The sequence below is a fragment of the Pseudophryne corroboree genome, chromosome 4 (assembly GCF_028390025.1).
Source record: "Pseudophryne corroboree isolate aPseCor3 chromosome 4, aPseCor3.hap2, whole genome shotgun sequence".
NCBI lineage: Eukaryota > Metazoa > Chordata > Amphibia > Anura > Myobatrachidae > Pseudophryne > Pseudophryne corroboree.
The window spans coordinates 86,824,389-86,845,814 of record NC_086447.1 but is presented as its reverse complement, the minus strand read 5'-3'; the positions used below and the strand labels follow the sequence as shown (position 1 = coordinate 86,845,814).

The window sequence follows — 21,426 nt, the reverse complement described above, 5'->3', positions numbered from 1 at the left end:
GTCGACCGACTGAGGTAATTGGGCGTTTTTTACAAGCCCCTGACGGTGTCTGAGACGCCTGGACCGATACTAATTTGTCCGCCGGCTGTCTCATGTCGTCAACCGGCTTGCAGCGTGTTGACATTATGACGTAATTCCATAAGTAAGCCATCCATTCCGGTGTCGACTCCCTAGAGAGTGACATCACCATTACAGGCAATTTGCTCCGTCTCCTCACCAACATTTTCCTCATACATGTCGACACACACGTACCGACCTACAGCACACACACAGGGAATGCTCTGATAGAGGACAGGACCCACTAGCCCTTTGGGGAGACAGAGGGAGAGTTTGCCAGCACACACCAAAAGCGCTATAATGTATATAACAACCCTAGAAGGTGTTGTTTCTATATATGCGCTCTTAATATATATATATATATATATCGCCAATTTATGCCCCCCTTCTCTTTAACCCTGTTTCTGTAGTGCAGTGCAGGGGAGAGTGGGAGCCTTCCTCACCAGCGGAGCTGGGCAGGAAAATGGCGCCTGTGTGCTGAGGAGAATAAGCTCCGCCCCTTTCTCGGCGGGCTTTTCCTCCCGGTTTGTTTAATACTGGCCTGGGTTAAAATACATACATATAGCCTTAATGGCTATATGTGGTGTATTTCTTTTGCCAAATTCGGTATTTATATTGCTGCCCAGGGCGCCCCCAGCAGCGCCCTGCACCCTCCGTGACCGTGTCAGTGAGCCTGTGAGACAACAATGGCGCACAGCTGCAGTGCTGTGCGCTACCTCTATGAAGACTGAGAAGCCTTCTGCCGCCTGTCACCGGACCTCCGTCTCCGCCGTCTTCAGCGTCTGTAAGGGGGATCGGCGGCGCGGCTCCGGGACGAACCCCAGGCTGACCTGTGTTCCGACTCCCTCTGGAGCTCAGTGTCCAGTAGCCTAAGACTTCAATCCTCCTGCACGCAGGTGAGTTGCAAGTCTCTCCCCTAAGTCCCACGTTGCAGTGATCCTGTCGCCAGCAGGAATCACTGATTAGTTTAAACCTAAAAAAGACTTTTCTAAACAGCTCTATAAGAGAGCCATCCAGGTTGCACCCTACTCGGACGGGCACAGAAACCTAACTGAAGCTTGGAGGAGGGTCATAGGGGGAGGAGCCAGTACACACCATGTGACCTAAAAGGCTTTTTAGATGTGCCCTGTCTCCTGCGGAGCCCGCTATCCCCCATGGTCCTGACGGAGTCCCCAGCATCCACTAGGACGTTAGAGAAATGAAGACGTTTGCGGGAACCGCCGTTAGCACCTGGAGCTCCTCTACGACCTGGGACCCCGTGAGCGCTTCCATGAGTGGCAATGGACTTAGACAGCAGGACTGCAGCAGCGTTTAGGTAACCGATGGATGAGAGCAACCAGGACCAGGGAACCAGAAGTAACCTGGGAGCACAGAGCTGGAGAACTTTTCACAAGGAGGTAACTTGAAGCACTGGCACTCTCCCTCTGAGCCAGCCCCCTTTTGTAAGGGGAGAACACGCAGGATTGGCTGGACACAGATTGGGAACTTCATTGGTAATATTCTGGTCTCCAACATGGCTGCCCCAGCACAGGAGACATACTTAGCTGTTAGCACACAGGTTTAGCCAGCTTCTGTCTCTGAACCCCCCCCCGAACGAATACGAATCGCGAGAATCCGACAGCGTGATGATGACGTTCGGGTTAACCGAGCAAGGCGGGAAGATCCGAGTCTGCCTCGGACCCATGTAAAATGGGTGAAGTTCGGGGGGGGTTCGGATTTCGAGGAACCGAACCCGCTCATCACTACTCTGGACCTATGTGATACTGCTGGATCTTGCACAGAAGTGACTCTGGGTAAAAATGTAGTGCCCCGTGAACATTTTGCATCTTCTACTGTGACAGAGACTTGTGATAGTACCAGTGATATAAAATGTGTTGCTGCAGGAACTAACCCTTCTTTTCCTCAGGTGACACCTGCTGATTGGCATCTGGGTACAAATGTATGTGATTTTAAGGGTGATGTAAACCTGTGTGTTCTGGAAAATAACCCTTTGTCGTTACACAGGGCCGAATCTATTCTGTCAGAAAGTGCATGCCCCGATAATAGAGTGGTGTGGGGTGCAGTTAGCAGATTATGTTCCACCTGTATCAGTAGTTGGGTTGAAGGCTGTATGCAACAATATGTCCCGTGCCACCCTGATTAATGTGATAGGATGTAACCCTGTCTTTGCACAGGCATCTTACCACAAGGTGGGAATAGGTCTCAACACCTGCAACGTCTGTAATATGTTGAAAAGTCTTTGCTGGCGGCAGCGTTGATTCGCACAGCACTGGAGCAACTCTCGGATTGGTGTATCCGGAGAGTGGGGCGGCCGGGGTCTGTGACACTCAGCGATCACTGGTCCCCTGGGTGCAGGTATTTTTTTTTTTACTATTTACACCACAAAGCTAATCACAGGGGCCGGCTTCCAGCCCTGCTCTGCCTTTCAGAGCAGAGAAGAAGTCGGTGAACCCTGCTTACCATCATCTCCAGATAGCAATGTTATGGCAGGGCTCCCCCTGGTATTTAATTCCCCTTAGTATATTTCAAGCAGATTGCGTTTCCTGTTACAAGTATGGAAAAGGGCTTGGAGTAGTTTTACCACATCAATTTAGTGGAAAAAAAAATGGCTAAAAAGGGTCAAAAGAAAAACACACACAGGGGGTGATTCCCATTTCCACTCCATACTGTGCTTAAGTTATGCACAGATGCGAGCTGGGCAAGAGGGTCATTGCCAGGGGACAGTGGTATGTGTTGCCCTCAGGATAGAATTTGCTAGCCATGACATTATAGACATCAAGAAACCGAAAAAAGCCCTCCAAGTGCTAAAATATCAGATATTGCTAATTCTATTATATTATTAAGCATACATTTTAATGGAAAATATTTTTATTTAAAAATATCTAAACACAATTTACACATAATTCAATTAATATCTAAAAAAATGTGATTCCTAATACCGGTATACTACATACATACAAAACAACATATAACACACATTTGGGGGTCTTTCCACCTTAAAGGATAGTTAAATCCTTTGCACGTGCAGTTTAATATGTCCCAAATGTTTCCTGTAGTGTCCTTCTTGAGAATTTTTCCTACCAACTGAAACTCATGAAAATCATGTTTACTTCAAGAGCATTCCTAGATCATGCAGTGGAAGTCACTTCTAGAAGTTGGGAATCACCACAACTTACTTGTAATCCGTGGGTATCAGAGAAGAAAAAAGCATAAGATGTCTGCCGGCAGACGTGGTGTGGTGCTCTAGTATCAACTAGTTTCGCCTGTCTCGCAGGCTAGGCGAAACTAGTTGATACTAGAGCACCACACCACGTCTGCCGGCGGACATCTTCCCAACTTCTAGAAGTGACTTCCACTGCATGATCTAGGAATGCTCTTGAAGTAAACATGATTTTCATGAGTTTCAGTTGGTAGGAAAAATTCTCAAGAAGGACACTACAGGAAACATTTGGGACATATTAAACTGCACTGTAAAGGATTTAACTATCCTTTAAGGTGGAAAGACCCCCAAATGTATGTTATATGTTGTTTTGTATGTATGTAGTATACCGGTATTAGGAATCACATTTTTTAGATATTAATTGAATTATGTGTAAATTGTGTTTAGATATTTTTAAATAAAAATATTTTCCATTCAAATGTATGCTTAATAATATAATAGAATTAGCAATATCTGATATTTTAGCGCTTGGAGGGCTTTTTTCGGTTTCTTAACGTATTATTGGGGAAAGTGGATTCCCTTCATACTCCTATAGCAGCTTGTTCTATCAGATAGCGAAAAGCGCAGTCCTTTTGATTCTGTGTTTTCGATTATAGACATCAAAACTGCTCTCATCATATATTCTAATTTGGATTATTCATTATCATTTATTTAGTTAATGCCACCAATTTACTCAGTGCTGTAGAGATATGTCTTTCATGTCCCTGCCCCTAAATTCCCTAACACACAGCACACACGTGTACACACACTAGCTTTATATCAACAGCCAGTTGACCTACCAGTATGTTTTTGGAGAGTGGGAGAAAATCATAGCACCCGGAAAAAAAACCCTCAAACATATAGGGAGGACAGACAAACTCTGCACAGATTTGCCATGACCTCATTCATTCCTGGCCTCAGTGTGTTAGGCAGTAATGCCAGCTAGCCACTATGACACTGTGCTACAAATGCTGAGACCCATTTTTCCCCTCTGTGTGGCAATGAAACAGAGAAGTGCACGCCTTATTTCAATTTCAATCTTTAAACCACCCAAAATGCCGGGGAGACTCCTGACTTTTGGGGAGTTCTCCCGGAGGTGCTCCTGCATCCCAACCACTTCCTGAGTGAAGTGGGCAGGGCTGCGATGATGCAAATTGCATTGCCACACCTCCGCATCTGCCACTGGTCCCTCCCCTTTGGGTTCTCAAGGAGGTGAGGGTTATAAAATAGCCAAGTATGTTACAAGCACATAAAACAGCCGCATGTAATAAAAAGAGCAATCATATACAATAAGAGACTGATGTCAGTGCATGGAGGCAGATGGCGAGTTTATACAGACGGAGAATGTGCAGACATCTTTGCCTATCTCTGTCCTATTCTGAATAACGCAGAACTCGGTCGGATTTGCTGTTCCATTAAATTGCCCATTTTGGGAGAGCAATTTTGCATCTGACTTACAATCTGCCCCTAAATCCTACATTTCATTATACCGTACTAATACTGTAACCCGAGCCATGTTTTAGGAGAAGACAAAACTATTTATTTTAATAAAAAATGGGAGGCGGTAATGTGGCAGGAGGCTTGGCGTGATGTTACACTGCTGCTGCACAATGCGCGCAATTCATTGGCTGCGGCATATTCCAGTACCGGGGTAGTAGGCGCGCACTGTGTGAGATGTACCGGGCGCACCATCCAGGTTCACCACCAAAGCAGATTTCCGTACCCGGTGGGTGTCTCTGTTTAGCAGTAATCTGCTTTTGTTACTTGTTTGTCTTTCTGTGCCCAGATGTATCTATCGGCCGGATTTCTGCTTTGTGCCTGAAGGGAACGTTTTCCTGCTTAGTTTCATGTGCTCTTATTTTATTGCTGAGGAACTCTGACTTCTTGGCTTCCCAGTCCTCATCCAACTCGTCCAAGGGTTCTCCTTTAAGATCTGCATCAAGTCGGTAATCTCTGCATTCCACCTCCGCCCTGCAAAGGAAAATGAGATTTACTACAATCCCAGTGACAGTCTGGAAAATCTGGGTGTGATATATCTTGTCGACGGTCACAATGTTACATTCAATATGTCAACATGGTTGTAATGTTGATATTTATGTAAAGTTGACATTTTTTAATATGCCGTTCTAATTCTGTCTCTATCCCTAACCCTAACGGTCACCCTGACCCAATGTCAATCTCCTCCTGGGCCGTAACTAGGGGTGAGTGAGCACTGCCATCGTACATGGGGGGTCATTCCGAGTTGATCGCTCGCGATTTTCGCAGTGCAGCGATCAGGTAAAAAAATGGCAAAACTGTGCATGCATATGCACCGCAATGCGCAAGCACGTCGCACAGGTACAAAGAGGATCGGTGCTGGGCGATGGATTTAGCGAAGATTTCATTTGCACAGCCGAACGCAAGGTGATTGACAGAAAGAGGGCGTTTATGGGTGTCAACTGACCGTTTTCTGGGAGTGTTTGGGAAAACGCAGGCGTGTCCAGGCGTTTGCAGGGCGGGTGTCTGACGTCAATTCCGGCTCCAAAAAGACTGAAGTGATCGCAAAGGCGGAGTAAGTCCAGAGCTACTCTGAAACTGCACAAAATGTTTTTGCAGAGCTCGGCTGTAAAGACGTTTGCACGCTTGCAAAGCGAAAATACACTCCCCCGTGGGCGGCGACTATGCGTTTGCACTGCTGCTAAAAGTAACTAGCGAGCGATCAACTCGGACTGACCCCCAGAGTGCAGGACTCTGTGTGCAGCAGAGTCACCGCCCCAAGGCTCTTGCTTCAGGTCAGCAGGGTGATTGGAACAGCACCCTGGCGCCAGGATCTTTGCTGCAGTGCTGCCGGAGCTGCAGTGTATACAGCCGATTAGAGCATCCTCAGGATGCTCCAGTCTGCACTGCACTTTCCGGTGCTGCCAGCCCTGACCCCCTGCATAACGTAATGACGCAATGCACGCAACATCATATATTTGCCCTATACACCACAGGCGGGGCTGTATTAAGAGAGGAGGGGGCACATGTGCAGTCTCTGTCGGGCCCCCCGCCTCTATAGCCGGCAGTGAAGTAGACTCTAAGCACTAGGGTCACTAGTATGGGATGCGGTCAAGATCCCGCCAGACAGGATCCCGGTGGTCGGAATCCCGACACCGGGATCCCGACCGACACAATCCCGACATATTCTTCCTCTGTGGGTGTCCACGACACCCATAGAGGGAGAATAAATTAGTGTGCCGAGCATAGCGAGGCACCGCGCCCGCAGCGTGGCGAGCGCTGCGAGCCCGCAAGGGGCTGCGTCGTGCTCGTCCCCCTGTCAAGATTGTGCCAGTCGGGATCCCGGTGTTGGTATTCTGACCGCCGGGATCTCACCCGGCGGGATCTCGTACTGATCCCACTAGTATACCCTAGCGCTCTGCCAGAGACTAATGTGCATGTGCAGGTCTCCGGGGAAATGGTGCAGTGGCTGTGCAGCACTGCTTCCTCCGACGCAGGCCTCCAGAGGGGTAAGTATTCAAGAATTGGGTACGTGGTGTGTGGTGTGGGCCGCTCTGGAACCAGGGGCCCGTATACCTATTATAGATACGCCACTGACCACAGGGGTAAGGCTGACGATAACACCCCTATACAGTGGCAAACCTGACAGATGTCACCGCTGCAATGTCTGGACACCCGTTCAGATATAAATCATTTTAAGAAAATGTTTTGTTCATTCGCTAATAAAATATTAAAAAAATTCCTTCTGCTCAAATGTGTTTTGCTGATTATTTTTTTGTATGTGCCTGCGATCTGTCTTTTCTGTATTGTACGCTTTTTCTCTTGTCGTTAGATTGAGAGTTAAAAAAAAGTTTTAAAATAATAGTTTTCAAATAATTTTGTACATTTTAAAAAAACAAATGCACCTATTTTAAAACCTTTTTTTTTTTTTTTTTTTTTTTTTTTACTGAAAGCCAAAGCAGACTCAACTGTGCTGGGACCTAGAAACTATTAACATAGAATTTGACGGCAGAATTTGGCCCATCTAGTCTGCCCCTTTTTTATCCTTTAGGTAATCTTAACCCTTTTTGGTGCTTAGTTCTTTGTAGGATATTTATATGCCTATCCCACGCATGATTAAATTGCTCTACTGTCTTGTTGTCTGCTGCTCTACAATATATTGGGTTTAATAGTGGCGATAAATGATTACGGAATAAATAAATCAGCCCAATAATTATGGCCAGGGCTCTAACAATCAATAGGCCCTGTATATTACTGAAAACTTACAGTACTCTTCGTTGGTTTAAAAAAAAAACTGTAGTTCAGTAGTATAACCAGCAGGGGTCCCGATGCGACTTGCAATTGCAAATAAACGTTTAATGAGAAAATATAATAACAGTTACACATTTATATAGGAATGTACCTATTACTATTACTTGTATAGCGCCACCATATTACATAGCCCTGTCCAGGACATTTTCAGCCGTTCACATAAGTCCCTGTCCTGTTGGAGATCATAGTCTAATTTCGCCGCCATACAAACACCAGCATCAATTTTATGCCAGAAGTCAATGAAACTACCAGATGTTTAATGAATGAGGGAGATAACTGGAGCACCGGGAAAACCCCACGCATACATGAGAAGAAAACACTACACAGTGCATCGGTCATTAAAGAAACCAAAGCCCCAGTGCTGTAAGGCAGTGCTAACCAGTGTGCTACCGTGCTTTCTAAGCATCAGTTAAATGTTTGTACTTGTACAAGATTTTACATAGCAGTTGCACATAAATGGTAGAATAGCACTGTATATACTGACCTATGGTATAATAACCTCTCTACAGGAAAAACAGCTGTGTGATTACGGCTTACTTCAGTAAAACAATGTACTGTATGGGATTTTAAGATGGACCCTGTTATACCCCAGGCTGCTTCAGTGGTGAATTTAACATGGTATAGGTTGCCCTGCGCTGCCCCTAGAGACTTATGTGCTCGAACTGCACCCACGGGCATGGCGTTTCACCATCAGGAGGGAGAGGACTGGTTTGCGTGTCTCCTGCCAGTTCTAAAACCTAGCAAAGGGCATCCCTGCAACTGGTCACATGACCAGCGGCTCCTAGTCACTCATAGGCTGGGATTCACGTAACGTGCACCTAGCGGCCTAGCCTATCAGTGACTGGGAGATATTGCCTGAGGTGATCAGGACGGTGCAGAGGCTTCAGGCAGGGCCACAGGAGACATACAGGAGACAATGGAAGGTGATCGCTAGCCCTGAAGTGGGCCCCCCGACTTCCTCTAGGTTCTGATTTACACGCCCCAGAGCACAAATAAGCAGTGCCGCGGTCCTCTCTCTCACAAGGTCCTGCTCCAGCCTAGGGACATATCTCCAGCAAGAAAAGCACAACAATGTACATAAAAGGGGAAGGGCTGGAGTGCATGGCCCCTCGCTCCTTTGTTGTCTATCCCCCCTCACACATGTGGGAACTGCTGCCGACGCTGCTGGTGGAGCAGCAAATAGCAAGAATGGAAGACTCTGAGTGCGTGTCTGACTGCTGCTGGGATTTGGGTGTTGGTAGTGAATGCGAGCAGAGAGGTGTGAGGGGGCACCAACAACTACTTGGGCTCTGGGCTCATGGCATGAACTTACGCCCCTGAGCCTTCAGGTCTTCTATTCACTGCCTCTGCCAAGTGAGCTATAGGGATTGCCATTGAAGCGTTTACTGATGATGGTTGCTAACCATAGTTGATTGTTGGCCATCCCTAGCAAGATAAGTGAAAGAAGTGAGGAGAGGGTAAATGAAGTATGCTAAACAGGGCCGTCACAGCAGCATTGTAAGCCCTGGACAAAGCAATGCACTGAGGCCCCTCCCCATCCATTCACTGGAACCAATAAACAAGAGAAATCATAACATGCCCCTCCTGCGCTCCCACACTGTCTCTTCACATGCTTCCATACAATGAATGGCTGTCAGCACTCTGATTGGTGGACAGCTCCAGCCGTACACCAGTCAGCATGCTGACAACAATTCGCTGCCTGGCTGCAGACTGAGAGGCACTCTGATTGTGTGACCACCACCCACCCCTGCTCGGAGGCCGCTAGACTAGTGGGGCCCTAAGCAGTGGCCCAGTATGCCTATACATTAAGATGGCATTATTATTAAATGGCAATACTGTCTGGCACTACAGAGTTTTCAGGTGCCCTGTTACTAAATAATTATGGTGAACATGGCAGACTGTCCAGGATATTATCAGCTTCTTGGAAGAGAGATTATACTGTATGTTGGCAGAGTGTACTGGGCTATCTGGTGCACTGACGTCAGTCCACACACATTTTCATTAATGACCTAACAGTAGGTCTAGAGAGCATGGTGTCAATTTTTGCAGACGATACCAAATTGTGTAAGGTTATAAATACGGAGGGGGATGCTGAGTCTCTTCAGAATGACTTAGTTAAACTAGAAGCTTGGGCAGCCAAATGGAGAATGAGCTTCAGTATAGAAAAGTGTAAGGTAATGCACTGTGGCAGCAAGAACAATAATAACACCTACCTACTAAATGGGGAAATATTAGGGGATTCTGTACTGGAAAAAGACTTGGGTGTTCACATAGATAGCAAATTAAGCAGCAGTATCCAAAGTAGGACTGCAGCAAAGAAGGCTAATAAGATATTTGCATGCATAAAACGGGGAATTTACGCAAGGGATGAGAGTGTTATACTCCCATTATATAAATCACTAGTGAGGCCACATCTTGAATACTGTGTACAATTTTGGGCACCATACTACAAAAAGGATATCCTGGAGCTAGAAAAGGTTCAGACTCGGGCGACTAAACTAATTAATGGCATGGAGACGCTGGAATACGAGGAAAGGCTTGCAAGACTAGGCATGTTTACACTGGAAAAGAGGAGACTAAGAGGCGACATGATCAACATTTACAAATATATAAAGGGACAATATACAGAACTTGCGTGGGACCTGTTTTTGGTAAAATCAGCACAGAGGACACGTGGTCACTCTCTTAGGTTAGAGGAGAGGAGATTCTGAACAAAGCGAAGAAAAGGTTTTTTCACAGTAAGGACAACACGTGTTTGGAATTCCCTGCCTGAGAGAGTAGTAACGGCGGACTCAGTCAACACCTTTAAGAATGGGTTAGATAAATTCCTAATGGATAAGGATATCTAGGGTTATGCTGCGTAGTCACGCACTATAGTTAAAAAAAAAGAAAAAGAAAAAAAAAAAGAGGAATAAAACACAACAGCTGACATCAGCATCAGACAAAATTAGTCCAAAATTAATACTGCATAGGAGACCACAAATAGGTTGAACTCGATGGACAAAATGTCTTTTTTCGACCTTAGGTACTATGTTACTATGTTACTTTGTGACTTAAACAGCGTAGGTTTATTTAATGAACACAGGTGACTCAGATGTAACACTGATAGTGGTAATCAGGAGCCCATATATCACACAAGGTAACAGCATTAGGTAGTGGTACTTATCAGGATATGTCTATGGTGGTGAAGCATGGAGGACTGCACAGCTGTGCAGTCTGACTCCCACTGTAGAGAACATGATGCATGCTGGAACACTGTGAGTCTCTGTAGCTGAGATCTGCTCCCAGTCTCAGCTCTGCACACTTGTGCACCAGGACTATGGGGCAGATGTATTAACCTGGAGAAGGCATAAGGAAGTGATAAACCAGTGATATGTGCAAGGTGATAAATGCACCAGCCAATCAGCTCCAATATGCAAATTGACAGGAGCTGATTGGCTGGTGCATTATCACCTTGCACGTATCACTGCTTTATCACTACTCTGGGCTTAATACATCTGCCCCTTAGGGGCAGATTTATTAAGCTCGGTGAAGTGATAAAGTGGAAGGTGATAAAGCACCAGCCAGTCAGCTCCTAACTGTCATTTTTCAAATCCAACCTGTGACATGGTAGTTAGGAGCTGATTCTCTGGTACTTTATCACCGTGCACTCTATCACTTCACCAAGTTTAATAAATCTGCCCCTCAGTCTCTGTCACACTCTCCTCACTCTCTCTGAGATGGAGGAACAGGAACTACATCATAAGACTCCGCCTCCGAGTGACTCCTGGCACTAGAGGTCTAACGCTAGGGGATGCACCCATAGACTGATACACAGAAGGAGACAGGTACAGAGCATACCATATCCTAACACTATATACAGTAGCACGGGGATTCAACATGCGGTCCTCCGGCTGCTGTGTAACTACATATTCCAGCATGCCCTACCACAGTTTTAGCATGCCCTAATAGCAAAACTAGGTAGGGCATGCTGGGTTGTTTAGTCCCACAGCAGCTGGAGGGTTGCATGTTGAATTGCTACACAGAATATTCATAATTTGACATAAAATCTGCATGTTTATGTAACTGTATGAAAATAGCTGTGACGGGTTCCACAGAAAGATTCTGAGGTAATACCAGTAGGTGTGGTATAGAAGAGCTACACTGTCTAGATAGACAGTCATTAGGTCGGCTCCATATGGTCAACATGCATTAGGTCAGCAAGGTCAAAAGGTTAACAGGGTCAAAAGGTCAACATGTAAAAGGTAGACGGAGGGTAAGGTCGACAGGTACAAAATGTCGACAGGTAAAAGGTAGACGATGGGTAAGGTTGACAGGTACAAAATGTCGACATGGTAAAAATGCCGATATGACAATGGTTGACATAAAAACGGTTGGCGTGTTGTTTTTTAGTAGTTTTTTGGGTGTCATTTTGTATGTTTAACCATATCTCAGCACAACTAGTGGTAACATGTACTCTCGCAGGCTCGCCGCGCTTCGGGCAAGGCTACTATTCCTAATCTTAGTCCACGTGGATAGTAAATCAAGCAGAAGTTTGAAACACATGGAAAAAAAAAGTATGTTGACTATTGTCATGTTGACATTTTGACCATGTCGGCCTTAAGCACTGTCTACCTTTTACCTGTCAATTTTTTTACAATGTCGGCTTTTTTGTACCTGTCAACCTAATGCATGCCGACAAGATGGGGTTGACCTAGACACTGTGGACCTATACATTGGTACCGCATCCCAGCTCAGTGCGGAACGTGAGTGTTCTGCAAACATGAAACTTACGTCTCCAGAAACTTGACACAGTCTTTGTGGCCGTACATCTCTGCTATCCGGCGGGGGGTGTCCCCCTGTAGGTCTGTTGAATCAATGGGTGCATGAAGGGAATGGAGGGTGCGGAGAACGCCGAGCTTTCCCGATTCTGCCGCGAAATGTGCAGGAGTCCAGCCAATGTCCGTCCTTAGACAGGGCCGCGCACCGTAATCAATTAGCAGCTTCACGGTGTCGGACTGTCCTGCCAGAGACAAGAATGGTTTGGCAAAATGGATGAACATGAATGAATGGTGGGTTAGCTACTCCTTCACCGTGCATGCCATTACATCCTGTATACATGCAAAGGATCCCCCCTCTTCCAATATTGGGATGGGTACTATTGCCATCTCTCACTCTCCGTCCTCCCTCCTCTATTTCTCTGTCTCCCTCTGACACTTTTTCTCACATTTCTCTCCTCTTTTCTATTCCCCTCTTCTTTCTCTTCCGCTACTCTATCTCTTTCTCACTACCTCTCTCTAAACCTCTCATTTTACCCCCCCCCCCCCCCCCCCCACACACACACACACACCTCTCTCTATCTCTCTCTTTTACTTCAGGATCTCCTTCATTGTCTCCACATAATGGCCTACATAGGATCTATAGGAGACTGTATGTTATGCCAGAGCTCCCTGCAAGTGACATCACTGGCAGTGGTGGGAGGGGTTACCAGTCATTACCTGCCAACATGATGACATCATTTTTATCTGCAGTTAATTTTATTATTTAGAGATGACTACATAATTCCCAGTGCACTCAGGCTAGGACCCTCCTGTACCTCTGGAAGCTGCCCAGTGCAGGGCAGTCCTGTCATTCCAGTCAATGTCTTTGCAGTTAGGGTCATGCAGACCTTTCTTCAGGATCTCAAATACCAAATCGTAATCTCCGAGAGCGGCTGCTTGATGGATCTCAGTCCCATCAGCCATCTGGTGACTTCCTGTTGCAAAGAACGGAAAATAGATGGGTTATTGCGGTTTTAGTGCAATTTTTTGGACCTAAGTACACTGTCAGCAATAATAATAATAATAATAATAATAATAATAATTGTATTTATATATCGCTCCTTCTCCAGCAGTACAAGATGATACACTGGCAAAAATTATATATACAGTATATATATATATATATATATATATATACACATATACTGTATGTAGCAACTGGTAGCATGCATAGAGCAAATGGAGAGCATAACATGCGCATTTGATGCCCTATTTAAGATTAATTGCTGTTTATGCAGATACATTGTAGCACAGGACAGCCTATTACAAGCATCAAACATTTACTGATATGACTTAGGGGGGACATGTACTAAGCAGTGATAAAGTGGAGAAGTGAGCCAGTGGAGAAGTTGCCCATGGCAACCAATCACCTGCTCTGTATATTTTTATAGTACGCAAATTATTAATGTTACTTCAATAGGCAACTTCTCCACTGGCTCACTTCTCTACTTTTATCACTGCTTAGTACATCTTCCCCTAAGCTTCTAAATTATCCGACAAATTTAACAAAAAAATGTTTTTATCTTACTTTATCTACATCTTGGAGGTGCAGAAAGGCACTAAAAGGTCTCCAGCAAATCCTTGCAGTAACTGAAGTCAGGAGATTGCCTGGAGCTGAGAGTGGGTGTGTGTTGTTGTTAGCGGCTGCCATGGTAACCAGCTCCTCCCGCCTATTCATGCCCTGTCACTCATCTCTGTTCCTTCCTTGCAGGAATGTCTCAGATAAAAAAAAAAAAAGAATTACGCAGCAATGGGAGCAACTGGTTGGGGATGAGACATCATTAAATAGTAAATAATCACTCAATATTTATAAAGTGCATTGGCTTCCTTTATATTTCCATGAAGAAACACAAAGGCCAAAATTCTGCCATCAAAATATAGTTCCGCAGTTACAGTCAGGGCCGGCAACAGAAATCTTGGGGCCCGGTACACTGACATCTCTGCGGGCCCCCCCCCCAAGACCCCCCTTGCCCCCAGCATGCCGACACCAATATGCCTGGGCCTCCTGCCGGCATTCTGGCAGCCAGGATCCCGGCGTCGGTATGTTGACCGCCAGGATTCCGGCCGCCGGGATCCTATCTACGTCCACTCCAACAGCACAGACATTCTGCTCTCATCTGACATGCACATGCATGCATGCAGATGCATCCATATGTGCAGAATGCAGATGCATGCATAATGTGCATAATGTGCCCGCCTGCTTTCCGCCCCAAACCAATCCTAAAGCCCTATACATGATGCATGAAGGGATAAAAGCCTTACCAGCAGGCTGCAGCAGCAACACACTGACACTGACAGTGACACAGCCGCCGGCTCCGCGGCGCTCATTGACCAGGCTCGCCTCCCTAAGTCCCGCTGCAGTACTGTGTCCCGGGCCGCTCCTGCTTGGCTCTCCGTCCGGCTCCTCACTCACACAGCAGAGACAGGGAGGCCGTGTGCGGTGAGACACTGGAGGGGCGGTCCGGACGAGCATCCTGCTGTGTGACTGGTGCGCGGTGCAACGTCAGTACACTACACGGCACGGCCGGGGACTGGCTGAACGGATGACAGGTGACCTGGGGGGGGGGGCTGGGAGCACTGAGGAGTGAACACAGGACTCCGGCGGGGTGGGGGGGCGCGTGTGCTGAATTTTAAAAAAACGCAACCACACAGCGGGCGGCCAGCGGCTGCCGCGATGCCGGGAGCAATATATAATTATTTACACTTATGATGAAATGCAGCCGCCGCTGCCTGGACCTTGGGGCCCCTCACAACGACGGGGCCCGGGACGGGTGTCCCCTTTGACCCCCCCTGTCGCCGGGCCTGGTTACAGTAAATATAGTGGAATATTCCATGGAACAATTACGAAACTGTCCATAAAATCCCTATATTGCAGTTACTGTACCATGATGGCAAGAAATGTTGTGAAACGTAGCCCATACTGTAAGTTACAGAGGCTAACGCCATCTTGATTAGCGTCGAAACTTGGTAAATCTGACAGCTTTGCAACCTAATGGGGGGGGGGGGGGAGGGGGGCGGGTGCTGGGCGTGATACTTACTATTCCATGTATCTGGAAATACTGAATGATAAAGACTCTGTTGCTGTCCATAGTAAAAGTATTTTTGTATGATTATAGGTACCAGAAAACATGCCGGAGCATCCATCAGTGACGCTGCATGACAAATGTATGGCGTCACTCAGTTTAATGCTCGAACAACATGTGGCTCACTAGATGGTGTGGAACTACAAATCCCAGCATGCACTGCCAATTACAGATTGCCTACCTCTGGACATACAAAACATTGGCAAGGATGCAGAATAAACTGAAACTGTAAATATCCTCCTCATATCACATTTTAATTTTTTTCTTTAAAGTTGAACTTAAGTCCTGGGATAGTCCCAGGTTGTAAAGATATTGAAATGTTCCAATTATTAGGGAGGGGGGACCCCTTGCCTCCCCCACCCACCACCACCGTTCCGGTACCTATGTATGGCCGCACAGTGGGTCAGCACAGCAGGCCAAATGAATATTTATAACCCAACGCATTTTCATTGGATGTTTCTTGAGTATTGGGATAATTTGGGAGTCACATATGTAAATACCAAATTGCTTTCCCAACAAATATTTAAAATGCCTGCTCTAATATATACTGCAGACGCCAGGTGCATCTTATTACCATATACGATAAAAGTGCGCTGGACGTCTCAAAACACTACAAAACACTACATCCCTTAAGAGAAAAGAATACACCCACACATTGTCTGAGTTCCAAAGCTCATTGATGTATATATTTGTTATTAAAAGGTTATGTATTCAATATATCACACTGTACATATATTTACATGGTTACAATTTATACAGTAAGCAGTTAATACAAACTAAATCAAATACATACAGTTACAGGCCAGCATACAATACCATTCCCTCAATGCATCCTCCGCTCCATATATCTCTCTCTCTCAGCAAATAAATACAGGAACTGATCTGGCAACATCTCCACCATCGTCTGGGACAAAACAGCAACTCCTGTGTGTCTGATCAGCAATGTGCTATCTAGTTTGGGGGAGTGCACACATCTAGTCTAAGGGAGGGAACTTTCTCATTCATGATGAGTCACTGGTCTGTTCGTATGCTAACAAAGTTCAGCCTTGAAGACATCAAAAGGGCTGGCCTGAGTTTCCTGTCCACCAACTGCTTGGAATGTCCATTGTTCTAATAAGAGTGACTTTAGCTTTCATACATTTAATCATAACTACTTGTTGCAATGTCCTACAACTTAATAACAAGTATCAAATGAATCTACACATTAATCTGGTTACTGTAATACCAAGCACGACATGTCTATCTTGCTCTGCTCCAATAATACACATACATGACGTTACTCCATTATATAATTTTAAATCATTATGATGTCTGGCGCTTGATATGTTATAATTATGTGCTGTATGAAATATGTGTCCAATCTATCTCTGTGGCATGTCTGTGTAAATGCGTATGTTACCATATATTGCTGTGCTCGCTGCGCGTATTTGCAAGCATAGCGACTTATAATGTGGGGAGTCTGTATGTTCTCTCTATGTAATATTTTGACTTCGACACATACATAGTGAAATTTGGGCCAATATAGATTTGCTTTGTAGATGTCTGTCTCTTGATCTCCTGTTTTCTCTGTATCCACCGCTAAAAGGAGCTATGTAACTAAAGCAGGCTAATGTTCTAGCACTAATTATCCCATTTGCTGAGTAAGAAGAATAATTGGGTGATACAGGGAGGAATTTAAGGTCACATGATTGGTAGGGAAACTGTGATCACATGACTGAAAGATACATTTCTCCCTGTGACACTGGAGCAGTCACCAGCTGCAATGATTACCGTCCCTGTTCTGCAAATAAATATTTGGTTGTGACTCAGGAGGATCATTTGCTGCAATACATCTGAGTCATGGATTATAAAATATTAATATTGTGCAATCAGAGATTACCAAAAAGCAGGGCATAGTTCATTGCAATACACGGTTACACTGTGTAATGTTATCCCCGTACCGTAGGCTTCTCCTATTCAGGGATTCAGGGATGTCAGTATCTGGAAGTTGGACATGGGGAAAGAGGAGTCACTGGCTAGGGTAGCGTTGATCCCTTGGGCACTAAAGTCTACACATCCCAGATCCCACAATGACTGAGAAGAGGGTGAAAGCCTCGCCAATAGGAGATTTGAGACAGGACCACAATTTTACCAAGTGGAAGCAAACCCACACAACTAGCCAGGGAGCATAGGAGTCACTGGGGTAGTGACTGCAAAGTCAGAGACAGCCATAGCATTACACTCAGACTGAAGGTGATAAGCATGGTTGTACTGGGGTCCTACTGTAGTACTCCAAGATGCATTAAAACAGTGTAACATGCAAGGCTTGAGTCAAAACAAAGTGCTGGTACTCTGTCTTAGGGTTATAATAACCCTCAATAGTCGATTATTTACAGACATCAATGGTTTTTTTTTTTCTGTTGTTAGTGTTTGTTTCATTCAATGACAACTTTCCGATGTTCATTACCATTGAATGGTGCAGCAGATATGCTCTCGCAATGCTAAGATAAAGTTGAATGCAACTATTAAAAATCAGTCCCGGATATGGCATAATTGCGGGTCACTATTGTACATTCAGAAACTGGGACTTTTGCACACGCACGAACCATGGGTGTCATTCAGATTTGATCGCTGCTGTGCGTTTTCGCACAGTGGGCGATCAGATCCAAACTCCGCATGCGTATGCACCGCACTGTGCCGGCGCGATGGACGGCTGCAACGGGGATAGCCAGTCAGCGACGGGATGGTGCGAAGAATCCATTCGTACGGGCGTTCGCAAGGAGATTGACATGAAGAGGGCGCTTGTGGGTGGCAACTGACCTTTTTCAGGAAGCGTCCGGAAAAACGCTTGCGGGCCCAGGCGTTTTCTGGGAGGGTGTGTGACGTCAGCTCCGGCCCCTGATCATGCTGTTCTCATGGCACTGGAAGAGTAAGTTCTGGGCTGCGCACACACTGCACAAAATCAGTTTGTGCAGCTCTGCTACACATGGGATCGCACACTTGCACAGCGAAAATACACTCTCCCTGTAGGCGGCGACTATCTGATCGCAGGACCGCAAAAATCGCTTAGCGATCAGATCTGTAAGACCCCCAATCGTACTTCCATCAAACTTTTATTATGCAATAGCTAGGTAACATGACGGGCTTCCGATTCTTATTCTATCTTCTGTGTATAATGCTATGGGATGAGACTCATGATGGTCTTGATTGTCTCTACCCTCTGAGGGTAGCTGTCGTACTGTTTTGGAATCCAGTTGGTTAGGGGGCGACAGGGCTGCTCCTCACAGTCAGTGACTCACACAGTTCCAAAACAAAACAGTCTGTGCGGAGAGACAGGGTTGGGGTCAGAGAGAGTCACCAGCTGAACATAGAGGTCAGTGTATCATGATGTCGTTTTGCGCAGTGCTAAAGGGCCTCATACACTAACGCGACATGTCCTTCTGACATGTCGCCGGCAATCACCACGGCAGCCTCCTCGGTGGCAGGATCGCCCAAGATACATCGTATGCTGTCCTTTTCATACGATGTATCCTGGGCGATCCCAGCCATGCCTGCGGGGTCGGACGTGACTGAATGTGCAGCACATTCAATCTGGAGGATCTGATCCGATGCTCACGGGAACGCGCATCGGATCGGAAACACCTCCGAAATGCCCGATTTCATCCGATATATCGGGCCAAATGCCCGAAATCGGATGAAATCGCATTATCGTCCTAGTGTATGGGGCCCTTAAGACTTACATTGCTTACAGAGCAACGTGGGATGTCTGGGTCTATTCATGAAGCAGTGAAAAGTGTGGAGAAGTGAGCCAGTGGAGAATTTGTCCTTGGCAACCAATCAGCTGCTCCGTATAATTTTATAGAATGCACTTGATAGATGTTACTTCAGCACTGATTGGTTGCCATGGGCAACTTCTCCACTGGCTCACTTCTCCACTCTTTTCACTGCTTCATGAATAGACTATTGCAATGTATCACGTTAACAGTAGCGGGGAAGAGGTGGGGCAAACATATCTCTCCGGTGATCTGCTGACCCCCAATATCATAGCAGCATAGAGCTGATACTTCGTTCTATGCCTTCTATGTGACCCTACTGGTCATGCGTGAGACTAAAGATATTACACAATGATCATTATTCAGGACTATGCATGTGCAAAGCCTATGAGGCAAAGCATGCGCATGACAGACAGTGTATCCTTAGCTGCAGCTGGACTATAAAGTAGGTAGGCTTATCACCATCCTCATATGGCTATGTTTTCTTGACGAGTGACTTGAGGGTCTATTTACTAAGCCTTGGAGAGAGAGAAAGTCACTGGAGATAAAGTACCAGCCAATCAGCTCATAACTGTCATTTTTCAAACACAGACTGTAACATGGCAGGTAGGAGCTGATTGGCTGGTACTTTATCTTCATCTACTTTATCTCCCTCCAAGGCTTAGTAAATAGACTCCTTGATAAGTTGATAAAGCAGTATGCAGCCATAGCCACGGTCACCTATGTTGATGGCAAAATCACACCATAGGCAGGTGCCGGCTGGAGAAATGTTAAAAAGAGACGATTTTCAGTGAAGACGCAGAACACATGGGGGATAATTCTGCCCTATAGTCTCCCTCCCTCCGTATGGATGAGCTGCAGTGTCAGTGAAAGTACAGACCTGAAAATGCTTTAACAGACAGCTGGCAGGGTGTGCTGGGATTTTTAGTGCCACAACACCTGGAGAACCACGGGTTATTCAGACCTGACTTAGAAGACATTAATGACAGCCGGAGTTCATGTAACTGCTCTAACAAAGGTATTTTCATAACTACATAAAAAAAAAACCCAACTTATGACACATTTTCTGAATACGCCATTTTTTGTAGGCACTAGACCTGACGTGCTGCGGCATTAGGCCCTAGATTAGCTGTGTAGGAGACCCCATTAATAGGAGTGTATTGTATATGATGTTTGTGTGGGTAATTCAGATGCGTATGCACCGCAATGCGTACGCGCGTCGGACAACAACATAGGGTATCGCTGGTCAGCGGCGGGATGGTGCGAAAAATCGTTTGCATGGGCATTCGCAAGGCGATTGTCAGGAGGAAGCCATTTGTGGGTGGTAACTGATTTTTAGGGAGGGTGTGTGACGTCAGCTCCGGCCCCGATCAGCCTGATGTGATCGCACTGGATAAGTAAGTCCTGATCAGATCTGAATTACCCCACTGTGTTCATTGCTTAATGGAGTAATGGTACTATAGGAGGGTCTGCACTATTGCATTGTCTGTACTATTGAAGGGTCTGTAATATTGCAGTGTCTGTACTATTGCAGTACTATTTCAGTGTCTGTACTATTTCAGTGTCTGTACTATTGCAGCATCTATACTATTGCAGTATCTATACTATTGCAGTGTCTGTAGTTTGCATTGTTTGTATTTTTGCATTGTTTGTACTATTACATGCATAGGGTGTAACATTGCATTGTTTGTACTGTTACATGCATAGGGTGTAATATTGCATTGTTTGTACTGTTGCATGCATGGGGTGTAACATTGAATTGTTTGTACTATTAAATGCTTTGGGTGTAATATTGCATTGTTTGTACTATTAAATGCATGGGGTGTAATATTGCATTTTTCTACTACTGCAAGTCTCAACATTTGAATCTAAGGCACAGTTATGATTTGTTGACTAGACCTAGCAGCTAGCATCGCACAGTTTCAAAATGCAGGAAAACTTATTTTCATTGTTTGATATTGCGCAGAAAGCTTCGTCCTCCAAACAGCCTTCGGCAGCAGTTTATTCCCCCCCCCCCCCTCCCTTATTATAGGCCATGCCCGCATTAGTGCCTAGATCCCGTCTCTTTAATTCTGTAGTGCAGGAAGTGAAAATTCCCTGCATTCTCCAGGTCTGTAAATGCACAGCATGGGCGAACGACAGGCGGAATGACAGACCAGCTCTCTGTATCAGACTGGCCATTTGTACCAATGTAAACTTGGGATAGCTGTGTACCAGGCCACATATTTCAGACCCACTCCTTACCCTCC

At 45.7% G+C, this 21,426-nt stretch overlaps 2 protein-coding genes across 2 annotated transcripts in view; one reads left to right on the top strand and one right to left on the bottom strand.

Annotated features, from left to right (window-relative positions):
- Positions 1-4,773: 4,773 nt before the first annotated feature.
- On the bottom strand, positions 4,774-14,012 carry ANKRD66 (ankyrin repeat domain 66). The gene is made up of 4 exons (XM_063915238.1): positions 13,871-14,012; positions 13,119-13,277; positions 12,317-12,545; positions 4,774-5,227 (listed from the first exon to the last, which is right to left on the bottom strand). Exons 2-4 carry the CDS (start codon positions 13,264-13,266, stop codon positions 5,017-5,019), a joined length of 588 nt encoding a protein of 195 aa, XP_063771308.1. The 5' UTR covers positions 13,267-13,277; positions 13,871-14,012; the 3' UTR covers positions 4,774-5,016.
- The window catches only part of PLA2G7 (phospholipase A2 group VII), a 121,707-nt gene continuing 108,659 nt past the window's right edge, over positions 8,379-21,426 (top strand). Inside the window, exons 1-2 of the mRNA XM_063915236.1 lie at positions 8,379-8,466; positions 15,459-15,653. The gene's annotated coding sequence lies outside the window, so the exon portion shown is untranslated. The remainder of the gene's footprint in view (positions 8,467-15,458; positions 15,654-21,426) is intronic.

What these genes read in the sequence shown, in the direction of transcription:
- ANKRD66 (XM_063915238.1), bottom strand. Translation starts at nt 13,266, where the DNA reads ATGGCTGATGGGACTGAGATCCATCAAGCAGCCGCTCTCGGAGATTAC. An exon ending in GCACTGGGCAGCTTCCAGAG is followed by an intron (nt 12,546 to 13,118) that starts GTACAGGAGGGT and finishes TGTCTCTGGCAG; the next exon opens with GACAGTCCGACACCGTGAAG. An exon ending in TGTGTCAAGTTTCTGGAGAC is followed by an intron (nt 5,228 to 12,316) that starts GTAAGTTTCATG and finishes TTTCCTTTGCAG; the next exon opens with GGCGGAGGTGGAATGCAGAG.